The 26,137-nt window shown below is 43.3% G+C and overlaps 1 protein-coding gene across 2 annotated transcripts in view; it reads left to right on the top strand.

Moving 5' to 3' along the window:
- Fmnl2 (formin like 2) overlaps positions 1–26,137 on the top strand; it is a 267,830-nt gene that overhangs the window by 157,529 nt on the left and 84,164 nt on the right. For both annotated transcript variants that reach the window (XM_032903289.1, XM_032903288.1), the window contains exons 3-4: positions 18,774–18,854; positions 23,158–23,234. In XM_032903289.1, coding sequence (XP_032759180.1) covers positions 18,774–18,854; positions 23,158–23,234 — 158 coding nt within the window. The remainder of the gene's footprint in view (positions 1–18,773; positions 18,855–23,157; positions 23,235–26,137) is intronic.

Here is a 26,137-nt window from a genome sequence, read left to right on the forward strand (position 1 = left end):
TTCTTGACTCTCTCTCTATACATTCCTAAATATATCCTTCTCAGTCTGTATGATGTTACTTGTATGAATGTACGTTTTCAGTGCTGGCCACTTGGTATTGGATAACCAGCCGGCATGCTCTTCCCTGGGAACACTATTTCTCTTACTCTCAGTATTTCTTATTTGTCTGTTCACAGATACCTTTCTAGCTTTATTCCTAGGGGCAGGGATGGGAGGGTAGGCTTGGGTTTTTCCAAGACAGGGTTTCTTTGTGTAGTCTTGGAAATCCTGGATGTCCTGGGACTCACTCTGTAGATCAGGCTGGCTTTAACTCAGAGATCCACCTGCATTACCACTGTCTGGTGTTTTATGCCATGATTTCTTTACTGCCTCAGGTAATCCAGAAAGGGCATGCTGGAAGACTTTTGACAGCCATGTTTTCCTCTCAGACTAAGAATGCCTTCCCAGGGCTGATGTTGGGGACTTTGGGATCTTGATGCGAGGAGGAACATGGCAGGTTGACAGATTGCACCTCTTGTTTTCGGGTCCTCATGGTTAAGTTTCTCCTACTAAATGCCTGTGTGCCGGAATACCACAGCTTAGGACTTCATATGTCACTCCTGCACGTGCCCCTTCACTACAGTGGCTCCATGAGCTCTGAGGGGTCATGGCTGATTTGCTGATGACAATTAAAGAACCATGGTTATTGTTGCTCAAAGCCATCAGTAGATTATCTTTGTGCCTAATCTCCAAATCAGTTACGCTTAGCAGTGCCTTTCTGTAACGTAAGGGGAAAAGTCAGACCTAGAGATTAAGTACCTGCCAAAGGTCACGTACGTCGTGAAATGGCTGGCACGGGCAACCTGGTTTTGGAGAAGACGTAGACTGTAGTTGGTGTCCTAACCACTGCTCTCTGCTGCCCTTCCCGTAGAGTCAATGTACGACTGATGCACTAAGAAAGAAATGTTCAGGGTTCTCTTTGTTTTCCTATTTGTAGTATGTTATGTTTCACTAAAAGGGAGTTGAAGCTTGACACCGAGCCTTGCCACACCGTGGCTGCTATGATCAATAACCAGTGTTGGTTACTTATGCATACTTCATTGTGAAAACTGGTGCCAGCCAACAGAAATGACTTCTTGTGCATATGTTTACCCCATTAGAGTACCTCATGTGTAGCTGTCATTTGTCCTATGTATATGTGGGAGGGACAAGAGGGATAGGAGCTGAAAGGTTCTGCCATGTGCTGTTCCCTACGGGTGCTTATTTTAATCCCATATGTGAATCATGTTACACATATGTGGGTCTGTCTGGGTGTCTACCTGATGGGTAGTGATGATAAGTTTTGTGACTGTGTTTATATGAGGTGTCTAGAATAGGAAGCCCTGTAGATGAGAAAGTGGGTTAGTAGTTGACACAGCCAGGGATGAGCAGCGGCTGTCGGCCATGGGTTTTTCTCTGATCTGATAGAAAGCTTTGTGGTTACACCGAATGATGGTTATGCAACCGTGTGAATATGCAGGAGCTGTGTTCTTAACAGTATACGTTTTTGAATATGAATTAATAATTCAGTTTCAAAAATACTTATTTAAACACTGCAGGGTAGGAAACCCGAAGGAGGAAGAAGAAACTTACTAGAAAGCCTCTTTTAATCCCAAATTTGTTTAGGGTCCCATTGTGAGCAAATTAAATGTAAGATTTTCTTGAAAAATTGGGAACATTGGATTAGTGGCTGAGAAGAGTCTGGGCAGCTGCTGCTCAACTTTGTTGGGTTTGATTTTTAGCTTTGTGGATATATATGTTTCTGTTTTTAGTTTTGTTTTTTTTTTTTTTTTTCAGAGCTGGGGACCGAACCCAGGGCCTTGCGGTTGCTAGGCAAGTGCTCTACCACTGAGCTAAATCCCCAACCCCCTGTCTTTAGTTTTAGAGATATGAATACTGATGTTGGGTGAGGGATATAATCAAGGTTTCCTTTGCAATGCTTTATCAAAGGAAAAAATAAGGGGACTAATCAAGAAACTCTGCAAATATCCCAGCAATTGTTAAAACCTGGCTTTGAGATATGTCAGGGTGCATTTTAGGACACTCCCAGCTTTTATGTACATTTGACAATTTATTACACTATATAACATTTAGAAAAGACATCTACTGCAGGATAATCTTTCTCATTAATTTAAGAATATGAGCACCTCGTTTATTGTGATAATTAGAGGTGACCGTCGTAAAGCATATGGATATAGATAAAGCAGGCTCTTATTTATCTATTTTTTTAAAGATTTATATTTATTTTATGTGAGTACACTGTCGCTGTCTTCACACACACCAGAAGAGAGCATCAGATCCCATTACAGAGGGTTGTGAACCACCATGTGGTTGCTGGGAATTGAACTCAGGTCCTGTAGAAGAGAGCCATCTCTCCAGCCCCAAGTAGGCACTTTATAAATAAACTCTGTGGTTGCTTCTACGCTTGCTGAAGGATAAGATGTTAAACATAGCTACCAGTATTGTTTTTGTCACCAACTTGCTCCCAAGAGTTCAGGAAAATGGACTCTATTGGATAGATCTTCTCGTGCTACCCACGTGTACTTTTTGCTGTCAACACGTGCTTATACGATGCTGCGAGGAAAAGCGTCAACTGTAGGCTTTTAGGTTAAGAAAGCCTTAGTTGTAAAACCTCGGATACTGTGGGGTGTGTTGATTGATGCCTGTCATCATTCTAAGATACTTGGACACACAAATACATTTTTTTTTCATTTTGAAATAGCCATGTTGATATGATATGTTGCTTAAGATACATGCTTTAGCCATAGTGTTTAAAAAAAAAAAAAAAAAACCAAACTTACTAGGGAACTTGGTGATGGCAGTGTTGGAACATAGTAGCAGACTATGCAGAAAGTAGCTTGGTTTCCATTCCACAGACAGTCACCACTGGGGCAATGTGAATCAAGGAGCTTGCACACTCCTCCCCGCATCTCTGGCTGCCGCAATATTCGGAGTCAGATGTGTGGTCCTCCTTCCCCACTCTGGTATTTTAATGACACAGTTTGTTTACAAGCCTCATCCAGGACCACCCTCTAATTAGTTTTGGTTCATATTTTCCTTCTGCAATGGTTTTTGCCATTGAAAAAGTTTGGCTTGAGGTTGTCCACATTTGTGGCCATTGTTCTGAACAAGATGACTGTTATCTATCAGCCTGACTGGTGTACAGAGATTACTCGCTTTAATAGAACGTAAGTGCTCTGTGAGTTGAGCCTGCTCTGCCTTTCCCAGAAGGAGCAAATACAGAGCGACAGATGCTTTAGGAAAGACTTGACCAAGCTCCTTCCTCATCTCCTATTCCTTTGCTTCTGTCCTTCCTTCCCTTTCGTCTTTTTGGTTTGAAGCAGGATCTTTCTCTGTGCCTCAGGCTGGCAGAGAACTTATACTAGGTACTACGGTCTAACCCATGCTTTTGGCATCTTCCTCCTTTAGTCTCCCAAGGTACTGAGATTACAGGCATGAACCACCACCTGGTTCATTTTTACTTTCCTATCGTTTTTAAATTATTGTTGTGAACGTATGTGAGAGCCTGCATTCTGACACGTATGTGGAGGTCAGAGGACGTTTGTGTGCAGTCAGTTTACTTCTTCCACCGTCACCTTGGTTCTGGGAATTGAACTTAGATCTCCAGGCTTGTGCAGCAGGTGCCTGTACCTGCTGATCCACTGGCCCTGGTTTTAGTGTTTTAGTGTTTGTAAGCAAAGGGCACGGGGAGCTGACCATGTTTTCCATGGAGTGTCAGCTTTAGGTGGCTGGGGCTTCTCAGAACACCAGTGGTAGTGAGTGAATAGGGACCAGGGCTCAGGGAGTGCTTTATAACCTGCCTCATTGCCAACTTCTGCTCTGGAAGTGCAGCCAGAGTGGAGCAGAGTTAGGGGGGAGCAGACTGAAGACCACATACAAGAATGGTTCCATACCCACACAACTCCTGCAAAATCCTCTGTCTCCTCCTCACGCAAGAGTGGTCCCATCCGCCTCCTCTTACTAGAGTGGTCCCATCCCTTTCTCTTACAAGTGTGGTTCCATCCCCTCCTCCTGCAAGAGTGGCTTCTTCTGCTCCCAGACTTCCGATTTAATCATCATTTACCACTATCCCCTCGTTAGAGGCTTTGATTCTACATTTAGCCCCGCTTACCCAACTGTTGGGAGAGAAGCAGCCATCTGCCTCTGACCTTCTGTACTTTGACCCCGGACATCTCTACTGTAATACTGTTTGGTGTTAAATTGCTCGCAGTTTTACATTGAAACTGCGCAGTGTGTGGTGAAATGCCACTTAACTTTTACTCATTTGGGGTGGGTGGGTAATTCTTTTTCAAGTTGTCTGCCAACCCTCCCTTTTGTTTTTTTATTTGGTCTTTGTTCTATTTAATCAGTCCCTCCTTAACCTGTGAATTAGTCAGGGTTCCTTTGATATTTTGTTTTCTAGTTAATTTTAAAATGTAAAAAGTTGAGTTTCTTGTATTCAAATCAAAACCTTCACGATTTAGGTAATAACCGCATAATGTTTTTATCACTTATTATGTTTTTCAGTTTTCTTTCGGGGTGTTTTCCATCTCAGACGCACACAGGGTCGGTGGCTTACTGTATCTCATGTGTAGATGCCAGCACAGGTTTTACTCCTGGCAGTCGGAAGATGCTGGCCGGGCCCTTTCATAGGAGCTCTTACCTTCTCTTTACATGTTCCTAGTTGCTGTCTTCACCACACATAGCTTAGGTCCTGATTTGCTCTTTAGGAGTCTTGGCTTTAGTAGGTGATGGGTGGATGGAGCGTTTTGTTTCGTTGAAGCTGTCCTAGGAGAGAGAGAGAGGATTGCCTATTTGCTTTGTGGGCCAGTGAGCTTATTCAGTTTATCAGCTTGTGATCTGATTGCTCCATTGTGTAGCTCTGTTTTCTCTTGTGTCAGGAAAGAACTTTTGTCCTGTTGCTTTGGTGACAGCTTGATATGACCAGTTACAGAACAACTTTGTAGCTAGTGGATTTAAAACCAACTGATGATCTCTGTTTGATCAATTTGAGGGTTACAAGTGGACGGTTGCCTAATTCCCTTCTGTGTTAAACTAATGTCTTTGTTTGTGTTCTATTACTGTGACAAAACATTCCAACCACAATCACGTTGGGTAGGTGACCTAGACCAGTAGTGGGTTCTTCAGGACAGGGCCTTAAAGGAGCGGAAGCTGTGCCTCATGCCAGGCAGGCTTATTAAGAAGTACAGCATCTTATATGCTATCTCCATGAAAGAAATGGGACAGAGATGGCAGAAACGATCAAGCATCAGGGCAAAGTCGGCAGGAGACTAACGGCACAATGTTGTGTAAAGAGAGCACAGGGGAGCCCAAGCACAGGCCGAGCATGCAGCAGCTTGGGATTGATAACTCTAGACTCTTCAGGAAGAAAAGCCAAGTTCCCAGCAACCAAAGAAACCTTAGTTACACAAGGTAGTGTCCCTTTCCAACGCAAAGGAAAACACAGCTAGACAATGGACCAATAAGATTACAACACGATGAACTGAGTAACCTCACTGACGCACAAAGCAAATAGGTAATTCTTTATCTCCTATGACAGTCTCAACAAAAACGCCTTCCTCAAGGTCCTGACCCCAGCACCAGGAGTCAGCTCTCGAGCAAGGACAAAGAGCTAAGCTTCTTTCGAGCCATCATTAGGGTCTCTCAGAGAGAAAGCTTCGGATCTGTCTGGCTCTCAAAGGGTTCATTTGGCTCACTTAAATGTCCCAATCACAGTCTGTCGTGAAGAGAAGCAAGGGTAGAAACCCAAGGCAGGAAATGAAATAGAGACCTTGGAGGTCTCTGTGTACTGGCTTGCTCAGCCCATGTTTATTTGTTTGTTTGTTTGTGTGCATTTGGTGTTTGGCCTGCATGCATGTTTGTGTGAGTGAGTTGGAGACACAGGAACTTGATCTATAGATAGTTGTAAGCTGCCTTGTGGGTGCTGGGAATTAATTGAACCTGGGTCCTCAGCCAGTGATCTTAACCGCTGAGCCATCTCTCCAGTCCCTCAGCCTGCTTTCTTATACAACCCAGGAGCTCCTTCCTGTCCAGGGGTGCCACTTCCTGTGGAAAGCTTGGCCATCTGTCATCATTCATCAGTAGACGTGTCTACTGGCAGTCTGATGGAGGTGATTTCTCAGTTGGGATTCTTGTTCCCTGATGACCCTGTTTTGTGTCAAGTTGACAAAAGCCAACCAGCATGGCTAGCAGCTAGTACTTACAACTGGGTCTTAATTCTCCCTCATGTATAATTTCTGACTTTTTTGGGGGTGGGGTGGGGGAATCTATGTTGCCATTTTTCAAAATAGGGATTTGTTTTTTCTTTAATGGATAGCTCAACAAAGTAGCTGGTGAGTCTCCTTTTTTCCTGTGAAGTATCACCCAGAATGCTTGAATTTTCATCATTTCGTGTCAGTCTAGGGTTTTTTTTTTTTTTTTTGAGATTTTATTATCATTTTTTTGACCAGTAGTTAACAAGTTCATACTGTACTTTTTTTTTTAACACAACTATATTAATTCCTGAGAAATCATTTCATGGTTTAAAACTAACCTGTTAGGTTTAACTTGTAAGTTCTTTGCCCTTTACACTAAGCCATTTCCCTAAGGAACCCTTCCCCTTCCCAGGGGTTATGATATAGAGGAAAATGGGAGATTGGCAGGTACCAGACAGTTTTTGTTTCCCAGCTTGTGTTTAGACTTTGAAAATAAGTCTGAAGCTTGTGAGTTCATCCTGATAATTCCAAGTAAAATGTTATTATCAACTAAATCCCTTTTTTGGTATTTATCACTTTTACATTGAAATGTATAATTTGTAACGTTACTATAATTTATGTTTTCCTATATTATGAAAAAAAGTTTGGGAAGTATAGTGCTTGCCTAGCATGCAGGAGGTCCTATGTTCTATCCCCAAGCACTGCAACAAGTAAGATATAAAGATGTCCAAAAAAATTCAGAATCACAACTCTAGTAGCATTAGTTATAAAATTAATGTAGAATAAATGTTCTTGGTTGGGACTGGAGAGATGGCTCAGTGGTTAAGAGCACTGACTGCTCTTCCAGAGGTCCTGAGTTCAATTTCCAGCAACCATATGGTGGCTCACAACCATCTGTAATGGGATCCAATGCCCTCTTCTGGTGTGTCTGAAGACAGCGCAATGTACATAATAAATGAATCTTAAAAAAAATAAATGTTCTTGATCATTTTGTGTGTTATAAAAATACCCAGTTTGATAGTTTAAAACAACAGAAATTTATTCTTTTAAGCTCATAGAAACCAGAAATCTGAAGTCAGGGGGCTTCCAAAATATCTAGAGGAGATGCCTTCTTTGCTAGTCCCAGTTTCTAGTGGCCACAATGATTCTTTACCTGCTGGCTGTGTAAGTGCAGCATCTGCTACCATTTTGATGTGGCCTTTTTCTCTTTTTTGTATTTGTATCTTTATCCACTCACCCACCTATCCATCCATCCACCCACCCATCCATCCACCCATCCACCCATCCATCCGAGTACACTGTAATGGGATCCCATTACAGATGGTTTTGAGCCACCATGTGGTTTCTGGGAATTGAACCCAGGACCTCTGGAAGAGCAGTCAGTGTTCTTAACCACTGAGCCATCTCTCCAGCCCTTGTGTCTTTTTTCTTATTTTGCCTTATATGAGGGCATTTTGGACTCAAGCCAATTAGGATAGTCCAATACTGAGATCCATAATTTTATTACATCTGCCCAGACCCCTCCTCCCCCAATTATGACCACATTTATTGGTGTGGTTCAGAACACGAACACAGACTTTAGGGGCCCACTGTTTAACCTACTATGGATGCCAAAATAAATAAGCTTTTTGTTTGCAAGGACCAATGTTGGATATTGTTGGGTATCAAGGGCAAAGTCATATTTCATTATTTTCCCATATGAAGCTCTTTTAAACATTTAGCTTCATCTTCACTTGGGAAGAGCTATCTTCTGACCTGTAAAAAGGTGAACAGGCAGATGCTCCCATAGGAAGCCATTTTGGGAGAGGCTAGAGGGAAGCACATTGCTCTCCACTCTTGTTCTATCTATTGAGAAGGTTCATGGAGAACAATGAGAGTAGAAAGCTCAAGAAAGGAAAATAATAGTCTGGAAAAGGCCACTACTAACTCTTCCATGATGGCCAAATTTGGTTGGCCCATTTGTTTTAGGCTGAATTCATTTTCACATGAACAAACACTGAACTCTACAGAATTCTGTATTCACTAGAGATGTGTTTTCCTGAGAAGTTGTATAAAGCTAGATGTTGGTTAAGTAAGTGTTTCAAAGTTGAAATACCAACATGACTGTTTGTCATCTGATATTTGACAATGATGTCAAAAATATACACTGGAGCAAAGGCAGATTCTTCAACAAATGATTGGTTGGGAAATTGGATGTCTACCTGTAGAAGCATGAAATCAGACCCATATATTTCACCTGTACAGCTTCAAGTGGATCAAAGACATTCGTGTGAAGCCTGAGACCCTGAAACTGTTAGGAAACATGGGTGGTCTGCCGTCCCCTACAGGTGTCAGAAAGGACTTCTAGATAGGACTCCATTTGTTTAGGAGCTAAGGCCAACCATTGGCAAATGGGACCTCATAGGATGAAAACCACCTGGACAATTATAAAAACGATCAAGCCTTTATAGGAAGAAGAGCAAGCCCTTAGATTGGGAGAGACTCATTGCCAGCTACTCATCTGACAGGATTAATATCCAGGATATACAAAGAAGTAAAAAAAAAAGGAAAGAAAGAAAAAGAGAATGAATGACTGAAGTAAAGATGTGCCACTGATCTGCACAGAGAATTCTCAGAATGGCTACGACAAATCTAAAGGGTTCCACATCCTTAGCAAGTAGGGAAATGCCACGTAAAAACTACTCTGAGATTTTATCTTGAACTAGTCAGAGTGGCCAAGGTCAAGAAAACAACTGGCAGTAATTGCTAGTCAGGGATTGAGGCAAAAGAAAAGGTCATTCACTGTGGCTGGGATTGCAACCACTGTGGAGAATTCTCAAAAAAAGTAAAAGCAGATCTACCATGTGAGGCAGCTAGACCACTCTTGGTGTGTGCCTGATGCGACCTTTGACCTGACAGCCTACTTCACAGACTCCTGTGCAACCATATTCACTGATGCTCTGTTCACAATAGCTGGGGGGGGGGGGGGGCGGGCGGGATGGGGAGCGGATGGTCGGATGGAAGACAGAGGGAGAGGTGAATGGCTCATGGATTTGAGAATGAGTTGAGGGATAACAAGGAGGAGTTAGAAGACAGGGAGTGGGTGGAAATGATGTAAATATGGTGCTCATATATAAAATTGTCAAACCCCCCAAAATTTAAACAACTGCAGGAGGGAAGTTAGTTGTCAGACAGAGTGAGGTACCTAATTGTGCATGAGTTTCCCCAGACGGATACTTTTTTGTAATTTTCTGGGATGGGAAATACTTAAAATGGTTACTGTTATCGGTTTGTTTACACTCTGTTTCAGCAGTGTGCGGGGGTGGGGGTGGGGGTGGGGGTGGGGGGTGGGATGGGGAGAGAGCTGACCATAGAGCAGTGTTAGTTTTTGCTGTCCCTTTTTGTTTTCTGAAAGGTATTTTTATCTTGGACCCTCTTTTGCTTGAAACTTTGAAGGGCCCTTCTTTCTTTTCTCAATGTCTCCCAATCTGGGCGAAGGCTCTCCTTTGGTTGCTGCTGCCAAGAAGACAGGGTTCTTCCAGTTTCCTTTCCAGAGGCAGTTCCTGTCCATTAGGACTCATTCCAGGTCTGCAACTGCTTCCTTCTAAAACCCTGGAGAAGCCATCAAAGGAGCAGATGGTGACTCCCTGTGTCTTGAGCTTTTAGGTTTTAATATTGCTGGAGTCCTGGGAGACTGTATATGAACTTAGAGTTGAGTTTGTTTTCTCTCCCTCTCTAAAGTGTTCCTTTGTCATACAGCTTTTGTAGAGGGGGATAAAAGTGCTGGCCTTCTTCATAGGGATAGAGTGAGGAGAGAGGAAAGGAGAAATGGCCTAAAGAGAAAGGAATTCATGGCTCTCCTTCCCCACCTCCCCACCTTTTTTTCTGCCTTCCCTCCTTCCTTCCTCTTTCCTTCCTTCCTTCCTCCCTCCTTCCTTCCTTCCTTCCTTCCTTCCTTCCTTCCTTCCTTCCTTCCTTCCTCCTTCCTTGCTTCCTCCTTCCTTCCTCCTTCCTTCCTTCCTTCTCCCTTCTTTTTTCCCCTTTGTCGGTCGGTCTGTCTGTCTGTCTGTCTCTTTCTCTCTCTCTCTTTCCCTCCCTCCCTCCCTTTCTCATTTCCTTCCTCCTTATTTTCTTCCTTTTCCTGAGAGCTAATTCTCTATTCCAGGCTGGTTATTGGGGTTTGTTTGTTTTTTGGTTTTTTGTTTTTTTTGTTTTTTGTTTTTTTTTGCCTAGGCTTCCCCAGTGTTGGGGTCACAGGTGAGTGGCCAGCTTTTTAATACTTTCAGAGCTTATGCTTTTACACAGATGCTCTGTCAGAAGTATTGTTTGGCATCCATGGCTAGAGCTAGCTGCCAGAGAATGTCCGACTCAAAGACTTACGCTTTCTCTTGTCCCAAAGAACATAGCCTTGATTGCCTTCCTGTCTGGTAACTGGTCATCTGAGTGGAATTGTAGATTCTCTGTCTCTTTAAAAGGCACACGTAGATTCTCAATATTTAGGAGGTTGACTATGCAGTGAATTTGAGGCCAGAGAGAGAGAGCCCACCCTGTCTTAAAAGGGAAGGAAGAAAGAAGAAGTCTAAGCTGGTTGATGCTGACTCATGTGGCATGGAATTATACCTGCCATTCTGATTGCATTGTGCAGTCCTGGACTCGCTGTTGCAGGACACGGAGATGTAACAGTTGAAGCGTTGCATGTGTGATTGAAGTTGACTTTTCAATCTACGTTTTATCGTATGTACTTATTTATGCTTGCGATGGTAGGCACTGAACTCAGCGCATGCTCATATTCTCTAGGCAACCACTGAGCTATGAGACAGACACGGCAAATTTTGGAAAACCTTATGAATGTTAGCTCAGAATTTCGAGGTGTTTATACTGTTTTATGTTGTTTTAACGTTTGGATGTGTGACTCACAGTCTTTGTCGTGGAAACCCTTTCAACCTCTCCCCCAAATCAAATGACTTCTGAGTGTCTTGTAAACTGTTAAGGCTTTTTTTTTTCCCCTTCTTCGGTGTTTTGATAAAATTGCCAGCAGGTGGCCTTAGAGCACCTTGTAACTATGGCTTCTGCCTCACCAGTTGACCCAGTTCATTGTACTGCCACTCTGGAGGGTAACAAGCTAGATGTTGTACACCGTCTTTCAGAGAAACGCTACTTCCTGGAGTCTGCATGTGAATCGAGCTCTCAGAGCTGTGTTCTCTGTGACCTGGCATTCAGGAAGTTTTTTGTTTGCTTGTTTGTTTTTTGTTTTGTTTTGTTTTGTTTTTGTTTTGTTTTTCAAGACAGGGTTTCTCTGTGTAGACCAGGCTGACCTTAAACTCACAGAGATTTTCCTGACTCTGCTGGGATTTAAGACCCGTGCTACCACCATCAGGCTAGGAAGAACTTTGGAGGAAATCGTCAGGGTCAACAGATTTTTCTCCCAAAGTAGAATGCAAGGCTACTTAATTGTAGAGGGCACTAGTGTGAAGTCTTTCTATTCTATGTCGCCATGGTGAATACTTGCTCTGAATAAGACCACAGGATGTAGCAGCTGTCAGTTTGGAGAATACCGTGGAGTTTGTGTCGAGACGTGAGTGGAATCCAGGTCTATCCTTGCTTATTTAGCTTCAGAGATCATGTGAAATCAGTAAGATGTTGTTGGTCCTTCAGGTGTTTATCCTGGTCCATGGTCATGCCACCTTAGAGGTGCTCCCCTTAGAGGATAGCTTTCAAAGTCCGTTAAATTTATTCAGGATGGACGTTGTTCTGAGGTGTGATGAGTTAACCCCTGTCCTGCAGTGGGCCATTTAGTAGGGCTTAGTTCAGTCCAGATTTCAACTTCCCTTCTTCTGTATTCTTTGAGTACTTGGGTTAGTGACTTTTCTCGACTATAAAAGCTAAGAAGGAAACTGCTGCTTTCCTATCCTTGTGATCCGAAGATGGAAACATAGGCTTGAGGCTGCTTGGGAAAGGAATGGGGAGGAGGCTTTTGCTTTGCTATGTCAAAATACCTGCCATAAGCAGTTCTATAAGGGGAGCAATGTTTCTCTAGGTTCCCATTTTTTTCAGAGATGTCTGTCACAGGCATGGGGACATTATGGTAACTTAGAGCAATCCACATCATGGTGGCCAGAAGCAGAGGAAGAGAAGGAATGCAGTTGGGAATCTAGGACAAAGTGCACTCCATCAGTGACCTGCTTCCTTCCATCGTCTCGGGACAGAAGCAGCGTATTATGAATCCTTAGTCGTGATCTAATCCTCTCTGGGAAGGCTCTCATGACAGACATGCCCAGCGGCTCACGTCACTGGTCTAGATGTTTCCTTCCTCCCTTCCATCCTCTCTTTCTTCCCCCTCCCCCTCCCCTTTCCTCTGTTACCCACTTTCCTTGTTACCCAATATTTTGTTTTTATGATACACAATCACCCCTCGAAAGCTTTTAATGATCTCTAGCCTTTGTCCATATTGAAGATATTCTTTTTTTTTTTAAAGATTTATTTTATTATATATAGTACACTGTAGCTGTCTTCAGACACACCAGAAGAGGGCATCAGATCCCATTACAGGTGGTTGCGAGCCACCATGTGGTTGCTGGGAATTGAACTCAGGACCTCTGGAAGAGCAGTCAGTGCTCTTAACCACTGAGCCATCTCCCCAGCCCGAAGATATTCTTAAGTAAAGTTCTTGGGCTGTGTAATAAGTGGGATAGAATCTTTCATAGCTCCACTTTTCAGATGAAGAAACAGGGCTTTAAAAACAAACAGTACTGGATATCCACCTCAGAGGCCCTCACACGTGAGGCAAGTGTTCTGCTGTTGGCTTCCCACCCTTAAATCATTCCCCAGCCATTTTGTGGGACGGTCACGGATGTGTAGACTACAGTGATAGGTGTCCTGCCTTTCACCATGTTTCCATATGTCCATAGGCAAAGCACAGGCCCACTTACATTTTAGATTACATAATGAGAGGAATTCTGTAATTGTGAGGAGAATCTAAAGTATGAAGCTGTGTGTAATAAACTTTGCTGTGTAGGAGACATACCTGGAGTAAGATTAAGAATGATGCAGAGTCCTGGGTATTTGATGGATTAGGTGAAGAGAATTTGCAATTTAAAAATACCCATGCTTTTCTTGGCTAAAGGGTTGTCTTTTAAGAAGTATCGATAATCTAAAATAAAATCTTTGGCTGCTAAAATAGGAGAGTAAAGAATCTGGCTAGTTGAAAGCTCCTTCCAGTGCCCGTGTGACCTTACACTTTTGTGTCTAGTTCCTAGCTCCTTAGTCACAGTAAGAGCATTTTATGGTGAGTACTGCTGTCTTCCATGCATATTTGGTCAGCTTTGTGCACGGCCCCACCTGAAATCATGAACCAATGTTGTCAGAGTGGCTTCTTCTTCTATCGCAAGGTTAAGCATTCAGGGGGAACCGTCACATTGAGAAAAATGTTGAGTAATGGATAGGATTGGGCTAGCCTAATTTCTCCAGCTCATTAGAAGAGGAGCTATGAGATGTTTTGATCAAGAAAGCCCTGCTGAACTAGAGTGAACTAGAAGAGACTTTGCTAGTCTAAATAATGGAGACTGTTTGGAAAAGTCTCTTCAAAGTGGTTTCAGTCTGGGAGCTGTAATGGAATACTTGGATACCCCCCCTCCCCCGACTAGGAAAGTGATTTCATAGTGAGCTAAAGAATGCTTCAGAGCTCTCCAAGAAACCATGGCTCGGGAAGGAATCTGGCATTGCTGATCTTTTTCAGTTCTAGTTTTATGCAGAAATGAACGGCTTTTAGTGTTGGGAAAGGAAAAAGGAGAGTTACACAGTTTTGTCCATGTGTTTTTCTATTAGTTAGAACTCTGCATTGGCTCTGTTAACTATCCACTGTTTGTTAGCTCGTTTTCTGGCATCTTTCTTGCCTGTTCCAGTGACCTGAGGTTCTTTGTGCCGTGACCTTTCTGGCACTGAGGTCTTGGGACCCAGCTTTTTTTTTTTTTTTTTTTTTTTTTTTTTTTAAAGGCCTGGGTTATACTCCATGCACCTCTGCCTTTGTTCCTGGACTTCCTCATCTGGAACACTTTTTGTCTCCTGGAGCTTTGCAGAGAGATTTGGGATAGCTCTGTGCTGTCTCTCCTTCAATATTCAATCCAAACCCCTCTTTCTCCAGGGACATCCCTTTGATCCGCACAGTTGGACAACGCCTCACCTCTCTTTGAACTGAGGAGGATCACATATGGCTCTTATCATGCTCTAGTTTGTATCATAACTCCGTGTGCTGTATCACAGAGATGAGATTTACCACCCTGGACATGAAGAATTAGATTTATTTTTCTTTGAGTTTTAAAATAATAGCACCTTCTATTTATGTGTTCCCAATGAGGGAAGGAATAAGATGACCATTAAAAATTGATATTCCTGTGAATAACTTGAAATGGATGATCCAAATAGGATAGCAGGGATGAAGGTGTTCTGAGACAGGGGCTTGCTTTGCAGAATGCTTCTTAAATCTAATCACCATCAGAGGGGTTCTTCTCAATAGGCTAGATTGGCCGCTCCTATAGCAGTGGTGTTGAACCTTCCTAAGTGCTGTGGCCCTTTAATACAGTGTTCTGGACCCCTTCCTCTCAGCCATAAAATTATCACTTTGCTACTTCATAACTGTAAATTTGCTACTATTATGAATCATAACATAAATATCTGGTAGAAACCCCCAAAGAGATTATGATGCCAAGGTTGAAAACTGCTGTCCTATGGTCCCAGGTTCTCCACCATTAGTTAGACCAAATAGGTAAAGGTTTAATGATTGTGCCTCTTTTTTCCCCATTGTCCTCTTCTGTCTCATCATACACATGCACACACACACACACACACACACACACACACACGCATGCACGCACACGTGTACATATATATCCCTTCTGGAGGTGGTGCCATACACCAACTCCTCTGTAATTTATAGTTCTTTTGGAAATAAAAGAATTGTATGTTCTTTTGGGGATTTTGGTCCTGTTATCCCTTGGGAGTCCAGGTCTACTTGTGTGAATTCTTTTTTATTTGCATAAGTTAGCTCTGAGGGTTTATTGCAGTCCCTTGGGCTAAGGAACCCTGGCTGTTCTTGAACCCACTCATCTCTAGCTGGTGCACACTTGTCCTTTTCTACAGTAAATCATGTTTGCCTACATACACAATTGCATTATTTTCTTCAGTGTTTACTAATGTCAGGATTTCCCATTTGAGAGAGTGGCATAGCATCCTAGGAGACAGCGAGGTTCCTTGTCACCATCTCACTGTCAGCATCAGGCAAATCAGATTAGAACTCACTCATGGCAATTGTACTGGTTGTGACTGTGGCTTAGTAGAGACTACAGTTTGCTTGCTTAGCCTTTGGAAATGATACCAAACCCAAAATAATTCTAACTTCGTGGAGAAGAGGAATAGATCATTTGTGTAGAAAACTTATGTAAACCAAAGGAAAGGTTTCCTGAGTTTTCACTAGAATGAATTATTATGGAATCAGTATAATCAAAGCATTAAAGTATCATAATGCTTACATCTGATTCGGTAGGGTTCTTGAAGCAGCGCGTATAGCTCTACTCTTGATACTCCCGAATTAGGGATGAATGGGGGAGAGACTCAGCAGTCAGTCTTAACAGTCATTAATTTCTTGGCAAACTCTTGTTCAGATGTCTTGCTATAATAGCGTTAGGTCTCAGAATGTTAAGGTGTAAGACGAACTTGAATGGAATTTTGTTTGATCTTGGGATCACTTCTCCAAATACTGTTTATAGAGAAGAAATGATTGAAACGTGCTTATTGTAAAGCCAGTTCACACCAGATTAACCTCAATTAATTTCTGTAATGATCCACAAGGTTTGAGGAGGCATAAAGTTTGGAAATAGTTTTCTAAATGCATGCACTCAATTATGTTTACAGCTGAAGGGCTTCAGTGAGCAACTTTCCTAGATTTAGATGTTGAGGGGGGAGGGTGGGGCCCAAGGAAACAGCTCAGCTGCTTTGAAAGGAACTACCCCTGCTTTTTGAGAGAGTTCTAGGCAAAGCCCTCAGCAGAGTCTTCTTCCTGTGCTGTAACACCCAACCTCTACTGGCTGGTTTTATGTGTCAACTTGACACAAGCTGGAGCTATCACAGAGAGAGGAGCCTTCCTTGAGGAAATGCCTCCATGGGATCCAGCTGTAAAGACACTTTCTCAATTAGTGATCAAGAATGGGAGGACCCAGCCCATTGTGGGTGATGCGATCCATGGGCTGGTAGTTGTGGGTTCTAAAAGAGAGCAAGCTGAGCAAGCCAGGGGAAGCAAGCCAGTAAGTAACATCCCTCCAGCTTGCTTCTTGGTCATGATGTTTGTGCAGGAATAGAAATCCTAAGACATTAATTACTTTAATACACCCTTGTTGCGGCCCCATCATTTCCTTCGTTTAGGAAGGGCTTTGCTTTTCCAATGTGGTGGCAGTGAACTTGATCTTTACCAAATAAGTGGATTCTAGAAAATTCTTCCTCCTTTCTAGAGCAGGTCTGCGCCTAGGCGGACTTGCCTTTTGGGGTTGGGGAGGGCAGTTAATGAGAAATGTAAGTCATGAAAGCATTTGACAGTCGTGGACCCAAGAGGAGCATAGGCTCAGCCGCATGTGCCTTTAGCGCTAATATGAATGTGACTGATTTCTACTGTGCAGTGAGCCTGCTGCGAATATTGCCTGTGCAGTGTCTACTATAGCTCGTGGGTACTCTTATACCTTTACAGACTCATCCGTTAGCTGAGCATGGTGTGAAATACCTGGAATCCCTGTCTAAGGGAGGTTGAAGTAGGAAGACATAGAGGCTACTTTCAAGACCCTGTCACATGTAAAGGACACAATGTCCTAGCAAACTTCCGGTCCTCTGCCTCTTATGATCCCTCTCCCCCTCCGTCTTAGGTCTAGGGACTGGGTTGAAGTTGCGTCATTTGGTGCTGGCACTTCACAGTCCGTTGCTTTCTTCATTCTGACCAGTACAGTATAGTGTTTTCACTAGATAGGTCAGGTCTGAGATGTCATTTTCAACAGAACAAAGTAATTAACATTTTAAGTCTGTAACCAAGCAGGATTTGAGTGAGTCAGGAAGAATGTGGTGATTCTGTGTTGGAAAAATACAGTTTTCTTTTTCTTTGTCCTTTTCCCTCTCTTATCTCCAACCTCCTTCCCTCCCTATGTAACCTGCCTGACCTATTAACTCAGAGACCTACCTGTCTCTGCTTCTGGAGTACTGGGGCTAAAAGCGCGGACCACACTCCCGGCAGATACACGTTTCTACAAAGCACACAACTGCTAGTTGTTGTGGTCAGCTGCTGCTGCTGCTGCGATATTAGGAAGATTCCCCTGTAGAAGAAGAAATAAAATTAAAAACAACAACCAAAAACATATATATTTGGGTTACAGGGTAGATAAGACGCTTTCTTTGCTGGGAGTGGTGGCACATGCCTTTAATCCAAGCACTCAGGGCTACAGAGGCAGGTGGGATCTCTGAGTTTGAGGCCAGCCTGGCTTACAGAGTGAGTTCCCAAACAGCCAGGACTACACAGAGAAACGCTGTCTTGAAAAACCAAATTAAAAAAAAAAATAGGCTATTTTAAAAAATATTTCTTTTAAAGATATATTTATTTATTATATATAAGCACACTGTAGCTATCCTCAGACACACCAGAAGAGGGCATTGGATCTCATTACAGATGGTTGTGAGCCACCATGTGGTTGCTGGGATTTGAACTCAGGACCTCTGGAAGAGCAGTCAGTGCTCTTAACCACTGAGCCATCTCTCCAGCCCAAAGAGTCTAATTTTTAGAATGATGTATTTAAAATTTTCGTGCATGTAAAACACAGTGTGTGTGTGTGTGTGTGTGTGTGTGTGTGTGTGTCTATCTGTCTGTCTGTGTGCCCACACATGTGAGCTGTTTGGTCTCTTCAGTGTAAAGGCTGCTTTAGACCTAGTAATGTTAACATGCATTCCTGTTTACATACTCCCCCCCCCCCCAAAGCTGGGGACCGAACCCAGGGCCTTGTGCTTGCTAGGCAAGTGCTCTACCACTGAGCCAAATCCCCAACCCCCTGTTTACATACTCTCATGTTCCAAAACTCCCTAACCTATCTATCAGCAATTAACTCATTATTCATTTTTGAAACACATTAGTTTTATCCAATCTTGATTCAACTGTGGTTATTTTTAAAGATAACATATTCCAAAGTGAAAGATTCGCCAACATTGAAGATATCCCAGTGAATTTACTAGGGTCTGAAAGGCAGTGGGCAAAGCTGGCCTTTGAGTGACAGCTGGGGAGGCTGCAGAGAAAGCAGTCCTCACTCTGGAGTTGGGAGGACATGGGTTCAGGTCCACTCTACCTCACTAGCTATGGTATAAAAGAGAGTACTCCTTTTCTTCCAGTCTCGGATTCCTCCTATGCAGGGAGAGCCCATGAAGACAGAAAATTGGCCTAACGGTGTGTTTGGTCATGCGTAACGACATGAATGTGCTTCATATGGCTGGCTGTGGTATCCCTTCATACTGCTTCTGCTGTTTACGTAACTGTGTTTCTTGCAGGAACGATTCCAGGTGAAGAACCCTCCCCATACATACATACAGAAGCTCAAAGGCTACCTGGATCCAGCTGTAACCAGGAAGGTAAGGTGGATAAGTTTACATTGCTGACTGTCCCTTCCTCTTCAGTGCTCAGAGTCCTGCATCACATCAGAGGATTCTTTCCTCCTGTTAGTGTTTGCCAGAGCTCCAAGCAAGCAAACAAAACTTTGGAGGCCATCATCATGAGAAGACAAAGGGGGGGTGGTGTCTATAGTCCTTAAAAAAACTTTTCTTCACAAAAGTGAGTTCCCACTGCTCAGAGCAGCGAGTGCTGTCCTTACTGCTTAGGTCGCTAACAAAGCAGGCCTTGCAAATGCAATGCTTGTCTTTTTGTGACTCTGAGCGCTTCTAGAACCCTGAAAAATCACTGGGACTGTCCTCCCTGCTGCATGCTGACATTGTTTGTTGATGTTTCATAGCTTCCCCCGCCCCACCCCAGCCCCAGCCCCTTCCCCTTCCCCTGACCCCAGGAAGGTGAGGAGGGAATAGCTGATGTGATTTTTAACCGTCTCTCCTTTTACAAACAAGCCCTGCTTTGTGCAGTCACACAATTGGCCTAAACTGATGCCTTGTGGTTATGCCTGTCGCCTGGCACAGCCCTGCAGGCCCGGTCAGCCCAGGGATGGCTCAGGGCAGAACTGTCCCTGAGCATTGTGGGTAAAGCACAATGTCTTTCCGGGCCTTCTACATTCCCACGCTGAATTCCCCGTGTGTGTCGATGGTGATTCCTGGGGAAGGAAAGCCCACTTTACCTGCTTGGCTGTTTCCAGGGATCTTGGCTCATACTTCACTGTGTGTGTGTGTGTGTCTCTCTCCCACTCCACTCTGCCCTCCTGACTTTTCTCTCTTTTCCTCACTTCTCCACTCTAACTCTTCATTACTTCTATCCCCCTCCCCCCAATGTCATGCAAATGTAGCCCCTGTTTGTTCCGGAAGTTTCGTGAGCCTCCGAGTTATGGTTTATGGGATTTAAACAATAGGAATGATGATTGAACTTTGTGATTCTGGGACTAGAGAGATGGCTCTGTGGTCTAGAGTGCTTGTTGCTCTTTTAGGGAACCTGCGTTCAGTTCCCAGCACAGACACAGTGACTCACACTCAAATGTAACCCTGGTTCTGGGGTTTCACCAGTCTCTTCTTACCTGGGGACACCAGGTATGCAGTGGTGTGCCTACCTTCAAGCAGGCAAAACATGCACATTTACAAAAGAAAAATGAAAAGAAAATTGAGATCCCCGCTGTGGCCCCATGCCATACAAATCTTGCACGTCCTGTGGTTTCCCCGAATCTTCTGTGAATGCCGTTGGTAATATTTCTCCCCTCAGAAACGTGATGATCACTTTTAAAAAGGTCCACATTCAACAATTCCCACCCCCTCACCGCCCCCAGGTTAAAGAGCATTCGCTGCTTAATTGTCGTGAATTTCTTAGATTCATTTCTTGCCCTGGCAGAGAGTAGCCTTAATTTTACAGGTTAGGGAATGCTGTGACACAGAACACCTGTGAAACACACAACAGACAAATCCCACAGTTTTGGGAATGAAGAAAAGGCGGTCTGTCTATACTTTTTATTTCTGTGAGGGCACTCAGTCTATGCAGAGTAGCTCTACTAGTCCTTTAGAAATCCGCAGGCTTGAGAGGATGGTTGAGCGCTCCACAGGCCCTAGGCACACTTGATGTGAACTGAGTGGAGGGGAGAGGGCAGCACTTAAGATGAGTGCGTCCCATCCCCCACCCCCACCAATACAACGCACAGTCCATTCCAGAAACAGAGCACGGGATACCCACACTTCCAGAATTGACAGCCTCGGCTCCCAGCCCCACACCCTCAGGAGACAAAGGAAACCCAGCAGAAGAAACCAGGGTGCCCTCTTGTTAAACATCTCACTTCTTCCCGGATCACTTAATAAGGAGAAATGGGCCTGATGGTGGTCGTGTGGACCATGGTTTCTCTGTCCTGACCCATGTATCCACCTGAATGGTCTCGTTTGGTCTGTGCCTTGTTTTTCAACGTCTGTCATTCAGCTCCAGAGAAATGGACTGGAGGTAGGATTAGCACCCCCACCCCCTGCTGTAATAAGATTCTGTCAGGAGCTGGCAGTGGAAAGGATCTGTAATTGTAGTGCTTAAGCCCCAGAAAAAAGGAGATTTGTTTGGAAGAAGGCATGGCTTTTGGTTAAAAATGAGCTTAAAATTCTCAGCTGTGGTACAGTGTTGGGGACCGTTCAAGCCAGGCCTTTAAATTTTAGCCAGACTGTCTAGGCTGAGCAGGCTTCCTTCAACGCTGGTCAGGGTCCTCAAATAGTTCATTCATTAATCTTTTTTTTTAATTGAATAGAAGATACTTAATTTGCCCTTAAAAAAATGTACCCAAGCACATTCTGTTTAGAATGGCTTTAAATGAAACCCCCTAGGGTAGGGCAGGAAGGACCTAAATTAGGTATCTCTGAGCCCAGGATTTCGCAAACCGGCCTCTTCATTTTGTACCAGCGGTTATTAGCCTGAGCCTCAGGGAAGGCTGTGCTCATGTCTGGCCTGGACAGACCATGAAGAAAGGAGTCTGGTTCTTTGCTGACTCTGCATTTGTGAGGAGAAGCCTATTGTGTGGCTCACTCTGTCTCAGCCGCCTCCCAGGGCGGTGGCTGGCTGTTCCTATATCTGGGAGGAAAGAGAGAAGATGGGGATTGCTTGGTGCTGGACCTTTCCCCTTCTTGTTCTCTGCTCGGACCTACAGGTTGAAGTTACCACTCTTCAAAGAGCTTTAAAGTCTTGTGGATGCATTTTAGAAGCGCAGAGTGTTAAGACTCACTGTTTATGTGTTAGCAAAGTGGATGCTAAGGCATTCCAAAATCCAACCGGAAACTGGGGTGCTCCTTGAGGAACGCAGCACAGCAGTGAAGTCAGCTTGGTTTGTCTCAGTGCCAGACAGGTGCAGGGCTACAGTGCATAGCATAGCCAATGCCTGACGAATGCTAGCTGCTGCTGCTGCACTTTTCTTTTTTACTTATATTTGGGATAGATGTTTCATATATCCCACCATACATTGATTACCAAAACCCGAGAAGATCTGTTTTTTAAATAGTGTTTGAGAATAACAGTTATAGCGACTTTAAGAAAGCAAGAGACTTTGAGAAGAGGAGAAGGGGCAGCAGGAGCCTGCCTGTGCCAAGCAGTGTTGCTGGTCTCCTTTGGCTAATGGTCCACAGGCATGTGGCCTAGCTCTTGCAATCCCACCATCTGGAATTTTGCTACCAACCTTTTCTTTCTTACGTTTTTGATGTGATTCCTCTGAAGTATGGGAGCCGTGGTGAGTGGCCTGGGAATGGAGGCCTCTATTCTTATGGCACTTTTTCCAGTGAGCGAAGAAGCTTGAGGGGACTAGGCTACAGCACAGGTAGCCTGAACCTTTTAAAAGAAGGCATTGCACATCGAATTTCCTTCTCCCAGAGTGGCCTGAGATTGTAGAAAGAGACAGGATCTTGATAGGCTAGAGTAAGGAAGGGCATTCTGGGTATGTGCATGTGCACATGAACTTTCCTGACTGGCTTTGCAAGTGAGGACTACTTGGAAGAGCTGACTCTGAATGTTTGTTTTTGGAACATGTTGGGTCAACTGGAGACTGTTAGGTTCAAGACTGCTGTCTTTAGAAGGGCATGCTTACAAAGTTGGCCATCAGAGTTCATTTGTACGCTCTATAAAAGCAGCTCTCTGTGCCTAAATAATGTATGAAAACAGCAGTTTATACTGAAGACCTGATTTATTGCAGGAGTCTGGAACTGTTGCCTGAGTGAGGCAGTCTGCCAATGAGATCAGCCTTTAATGAGAACCCTGGCCACCAAGTCTCTGTTGAGCTTCATGACTGAGTTCATAAGTGACTCCTTGGGCAAGAACACTCTTGAAATCATGTTTGGTTTCCTATGCACTCAGACCATCGTAGACACATCTTTTTATTGTTTTTACCATTTACTCTTTCATTTCAATACATTGCCATGGGTATGCATGTGTTTTATGCTGATGAATCAATGAAACTGGAGGAAGTTTTCCTAAACAATAGGCATAATGGTCATTATTCTCCTCCTCCTCCTCCTCCTCCTCCTCCTTCTTCTTCTTCTTCTTCTTCGTAGTAATAGTATATGTAGGATAGGGAAAATAATCCTTTAGGATATTACGTGAAGTAAGTCTCCTTTCTTCTAAGCTACTTTTCGTGACCAAGATTTGTGCGCTTTTAAATCAAACAAAGGAAACATGATGATTATACATTAGAATAAAATATCTTTTCATATCAAATTAAATTTATTATAAATTAAGTAGCACCAGGTACTAAGGTCATATTTTGTTGAATTATAGAAATTCAGAAGGCGTGTTCAAGAGTCTACGCAAGTGCTAAGAGAACTGGAAATTTCATTAAGAACCAACCACATTGGGTAAGTATGTTTCCATAATGCGGTATAGCACTAACATTTTGTGTTAGAAAGTGACTGAATTATACCTAGGTACTGAGCTTCTGTATTTACTGAAGGACCAAAGTTCATATGCGGGAAGTCTTCCTTAGTCCTCTGATCACTAACTGAGAATCAGTGGAAGCAGAATGGGGCGCTCTTGACTTGGGGATTTATAGCAAGTCTGTGTTTACTTGTTTGGATGAAGTAAGCACGGACAGTTCGTGACAAGTGCTTGGCTTCATATATATGACAGCTCTGGCCACTGGGAAATGCTCAAAAATGAGTATAAACTGAGATCCTTGAACTATCTCAGTCTTCTGCTGGTTTTCTTTCTTTAATCTCTTTCCATTCACAAAAGAATGGAAGCTAGAGTGCTGCTGTCTAACCCTACTTTGAAGCATTTGAGACATTGCTTGTGTCTCTTTCATGGCAAACACTTGATGAGACTGTGAAGTATTCCATAGAGGGACAATGAAGTTCATGGAATTACTTCACTAAGCATTTCTGACTGTTCCTTTCATACAACCTCATAGTTGCTTTTCCTCAGGCAAGGGCTACTACATTTCCCCTTATTCCTGGGATAGCATAATACATAGTACTTGGTCGTTAGGTGGTTTATTGCCAAGGCTGTGTGACACCAGATCATGTGTTTTATATTCTTGCTTTGTAGACAAGTCTTTCTCTACTTAGCCTCAACGTCACTATGTGGCCAGGCTGTCTTCAGATGCTGGGCAATTGTACTGTTAATCTCTCAAGTATTCGGAATATAGACATGTGCAAAGCACAGTAGAACATTGGGTAACATATTTTTTGGCTTTTGGCTTTGTGCGTTTACTGTGAGAGAAGAATGAAGACTACAGGGTTCAATATCTTTTCCAATGTTCTCCTTTGACATTTTTTTGCAGAAATGTTGAACTGAAATTATATGCCAGTATTATTCTATGGTGGTACTGAGTATTCTGTAAAATAGATGGGTGACATGAATAGCAATTTACTTCTACTTTAGTTTGATTGATAAAAGCCAGTTAGATGTTTTAAGTATGGAGATGATCATGCAGGGTCACACGGGGAGCCTTTGATGTAGAATGCCCATTGAGAACCAACTCTCCATAACATTAATTGATTCTTGTTGTCTCCGAAAATGGACCACAGAAAAAAACAAATAATGAAACCTTGACTTTCAAACTGGGAGAAATAGTCTAATCTCTCATTTTTAAGGCTAAAGAATGGAGGAACAAAGATGGTCGGGTGAACTACAGGAAGTCCACAGCTATAAGGCCAGTGCTTTGGCTCAAAGACACTCTGGTCTTTTTCCCAAATTGTTTTTCCTAGCAGACCCTTCTGAAAGAGCTAAGGCATTCAGGGCTCAGAGCAGTAAAGCTTGTCTGTCTTGGGATGAAGGTAGTGGTTGTTTAATTCAATTGGATACCTGCACTGAGGAAATTCAGTGGCTTCTGCTATTATGAATGAGGAATTAGATTCCATTTGATATGGCCCAACTCTATTCCTGGGCAGCTCTCAACTGAATGTAGTGGAATAATCGACAGCAGATTTCCAAGCATTGTTGAGATAATGTGAAATTGACTATCAAGTTCTAGAGCGCCATGGTCATTTCCGATACAAAGTTGGAGGACCAGAAGAGCCTGTGCAGTCTGAGCAGTTGGGGCGACTCGATAGGCATGCGGGAAGATGTCTCCTCCTTCCTTCCTCACCAGCTGGGTTCTCCTTTCCCTCCTATTTATGTGAAACCCCTAGAAAAGTGGCTGTAGATGTGGAGGAATTCGTGGGATGCACTGTCTAGATGAAACAATTCCTGCACAAGCTCACACTGGAGGAAATTTCGACTTCTCTTGTCTGTGTTGACATTCAAGCCTGAACCCGTCTCTTCATTCTCTCAACTTAGTGTCTTTGACCTCATTTGATAAGAACAAATTCTGAAGAATTACTAATTGATGAAAATTATCAGTGGCTACCATGAGGAATTTTTGTATGCTACGATCCATGGGTCATGTTTCTTGTATGCACGCACGCATGTGTGCTCTGGATAAGATAGTAGAAAGGTAATTGGGCACCTGTTTGTCTGATGAAGAGGTCTTAGTGCAGGCCTTTGCTGTGACCCCTTCTATTAATTTGACCTTTGAGAAATTTAAATTACACAAGCTCCCTGCTCTTACTATGTGAGCCGGAGTAGCCTCTGACTTACTAAATGAAAGCAGTAGTGCTTAGCTCATGGGAATGAAGTCCCTGGATCTCATGCAGGAGACTCAACATCTAACAGCTATTGCTTCCTACACTTGCTGAGGAGAATATCTAGGAAAGACTCGCCAACAGTTTATAACATCGCCCTAAGGAAGTCCATGTGTAGAACGTGGTCTTGTTTACCCAAAGTGACCTGAGTGTTAGGAGATCATGATTTCCAGAAATTAAAAGCCGAAATTACACTTAGAATCCATTTGTCCTGAAAAAAAAATTATTCTTGGCACATGCTTGGAGTTCAAGGTTAGAGAGTGGGCTTTGCTGAGGTGACAGTCTCAGCTGTAGCTTTTTCATGTGAAGGGTTTGTTCTGAGTTTCCCACAAGCGTAAAACTCTATAAATGGAACCATCTTTCAAGAAAGAAAATTAAGTTTTTTGAGGGATGTTGAAATAAGACTTTGGCTAGGAATAATTCCATTCACTACTGTTAAGAGCTATAGCACTGGAGAAGGATTGGATTATGACTTATCCAAACCCCTGACACTACTTGAAATATTCTTGAAAAGAACTGAGTACCATTACATCGCCCTGGCAAGCAATACGAGTGTGCAGAAGCCAAGGTGTGTCAGATGTCTGGGCAATGGCTGTGGTGGAGAGGGTGAGCTGGAGAGGTTTGCCAGCTTCACTCCA

The sequence above is a fragment of the Rattus rattus genome, chromosome 5 (genome assembly GCF_011064425.1).
Source record: "Rattus rattus isolate New Zealand chromosome 5, Rrattus_CSIRO_v1, whole genome shotgun sequence".
Lineage (NCBI taxonomy): Eukaryota > Metazoa > Chordata > Mammalia > Rodentia > Muridae > Rattus > Rattus rattus.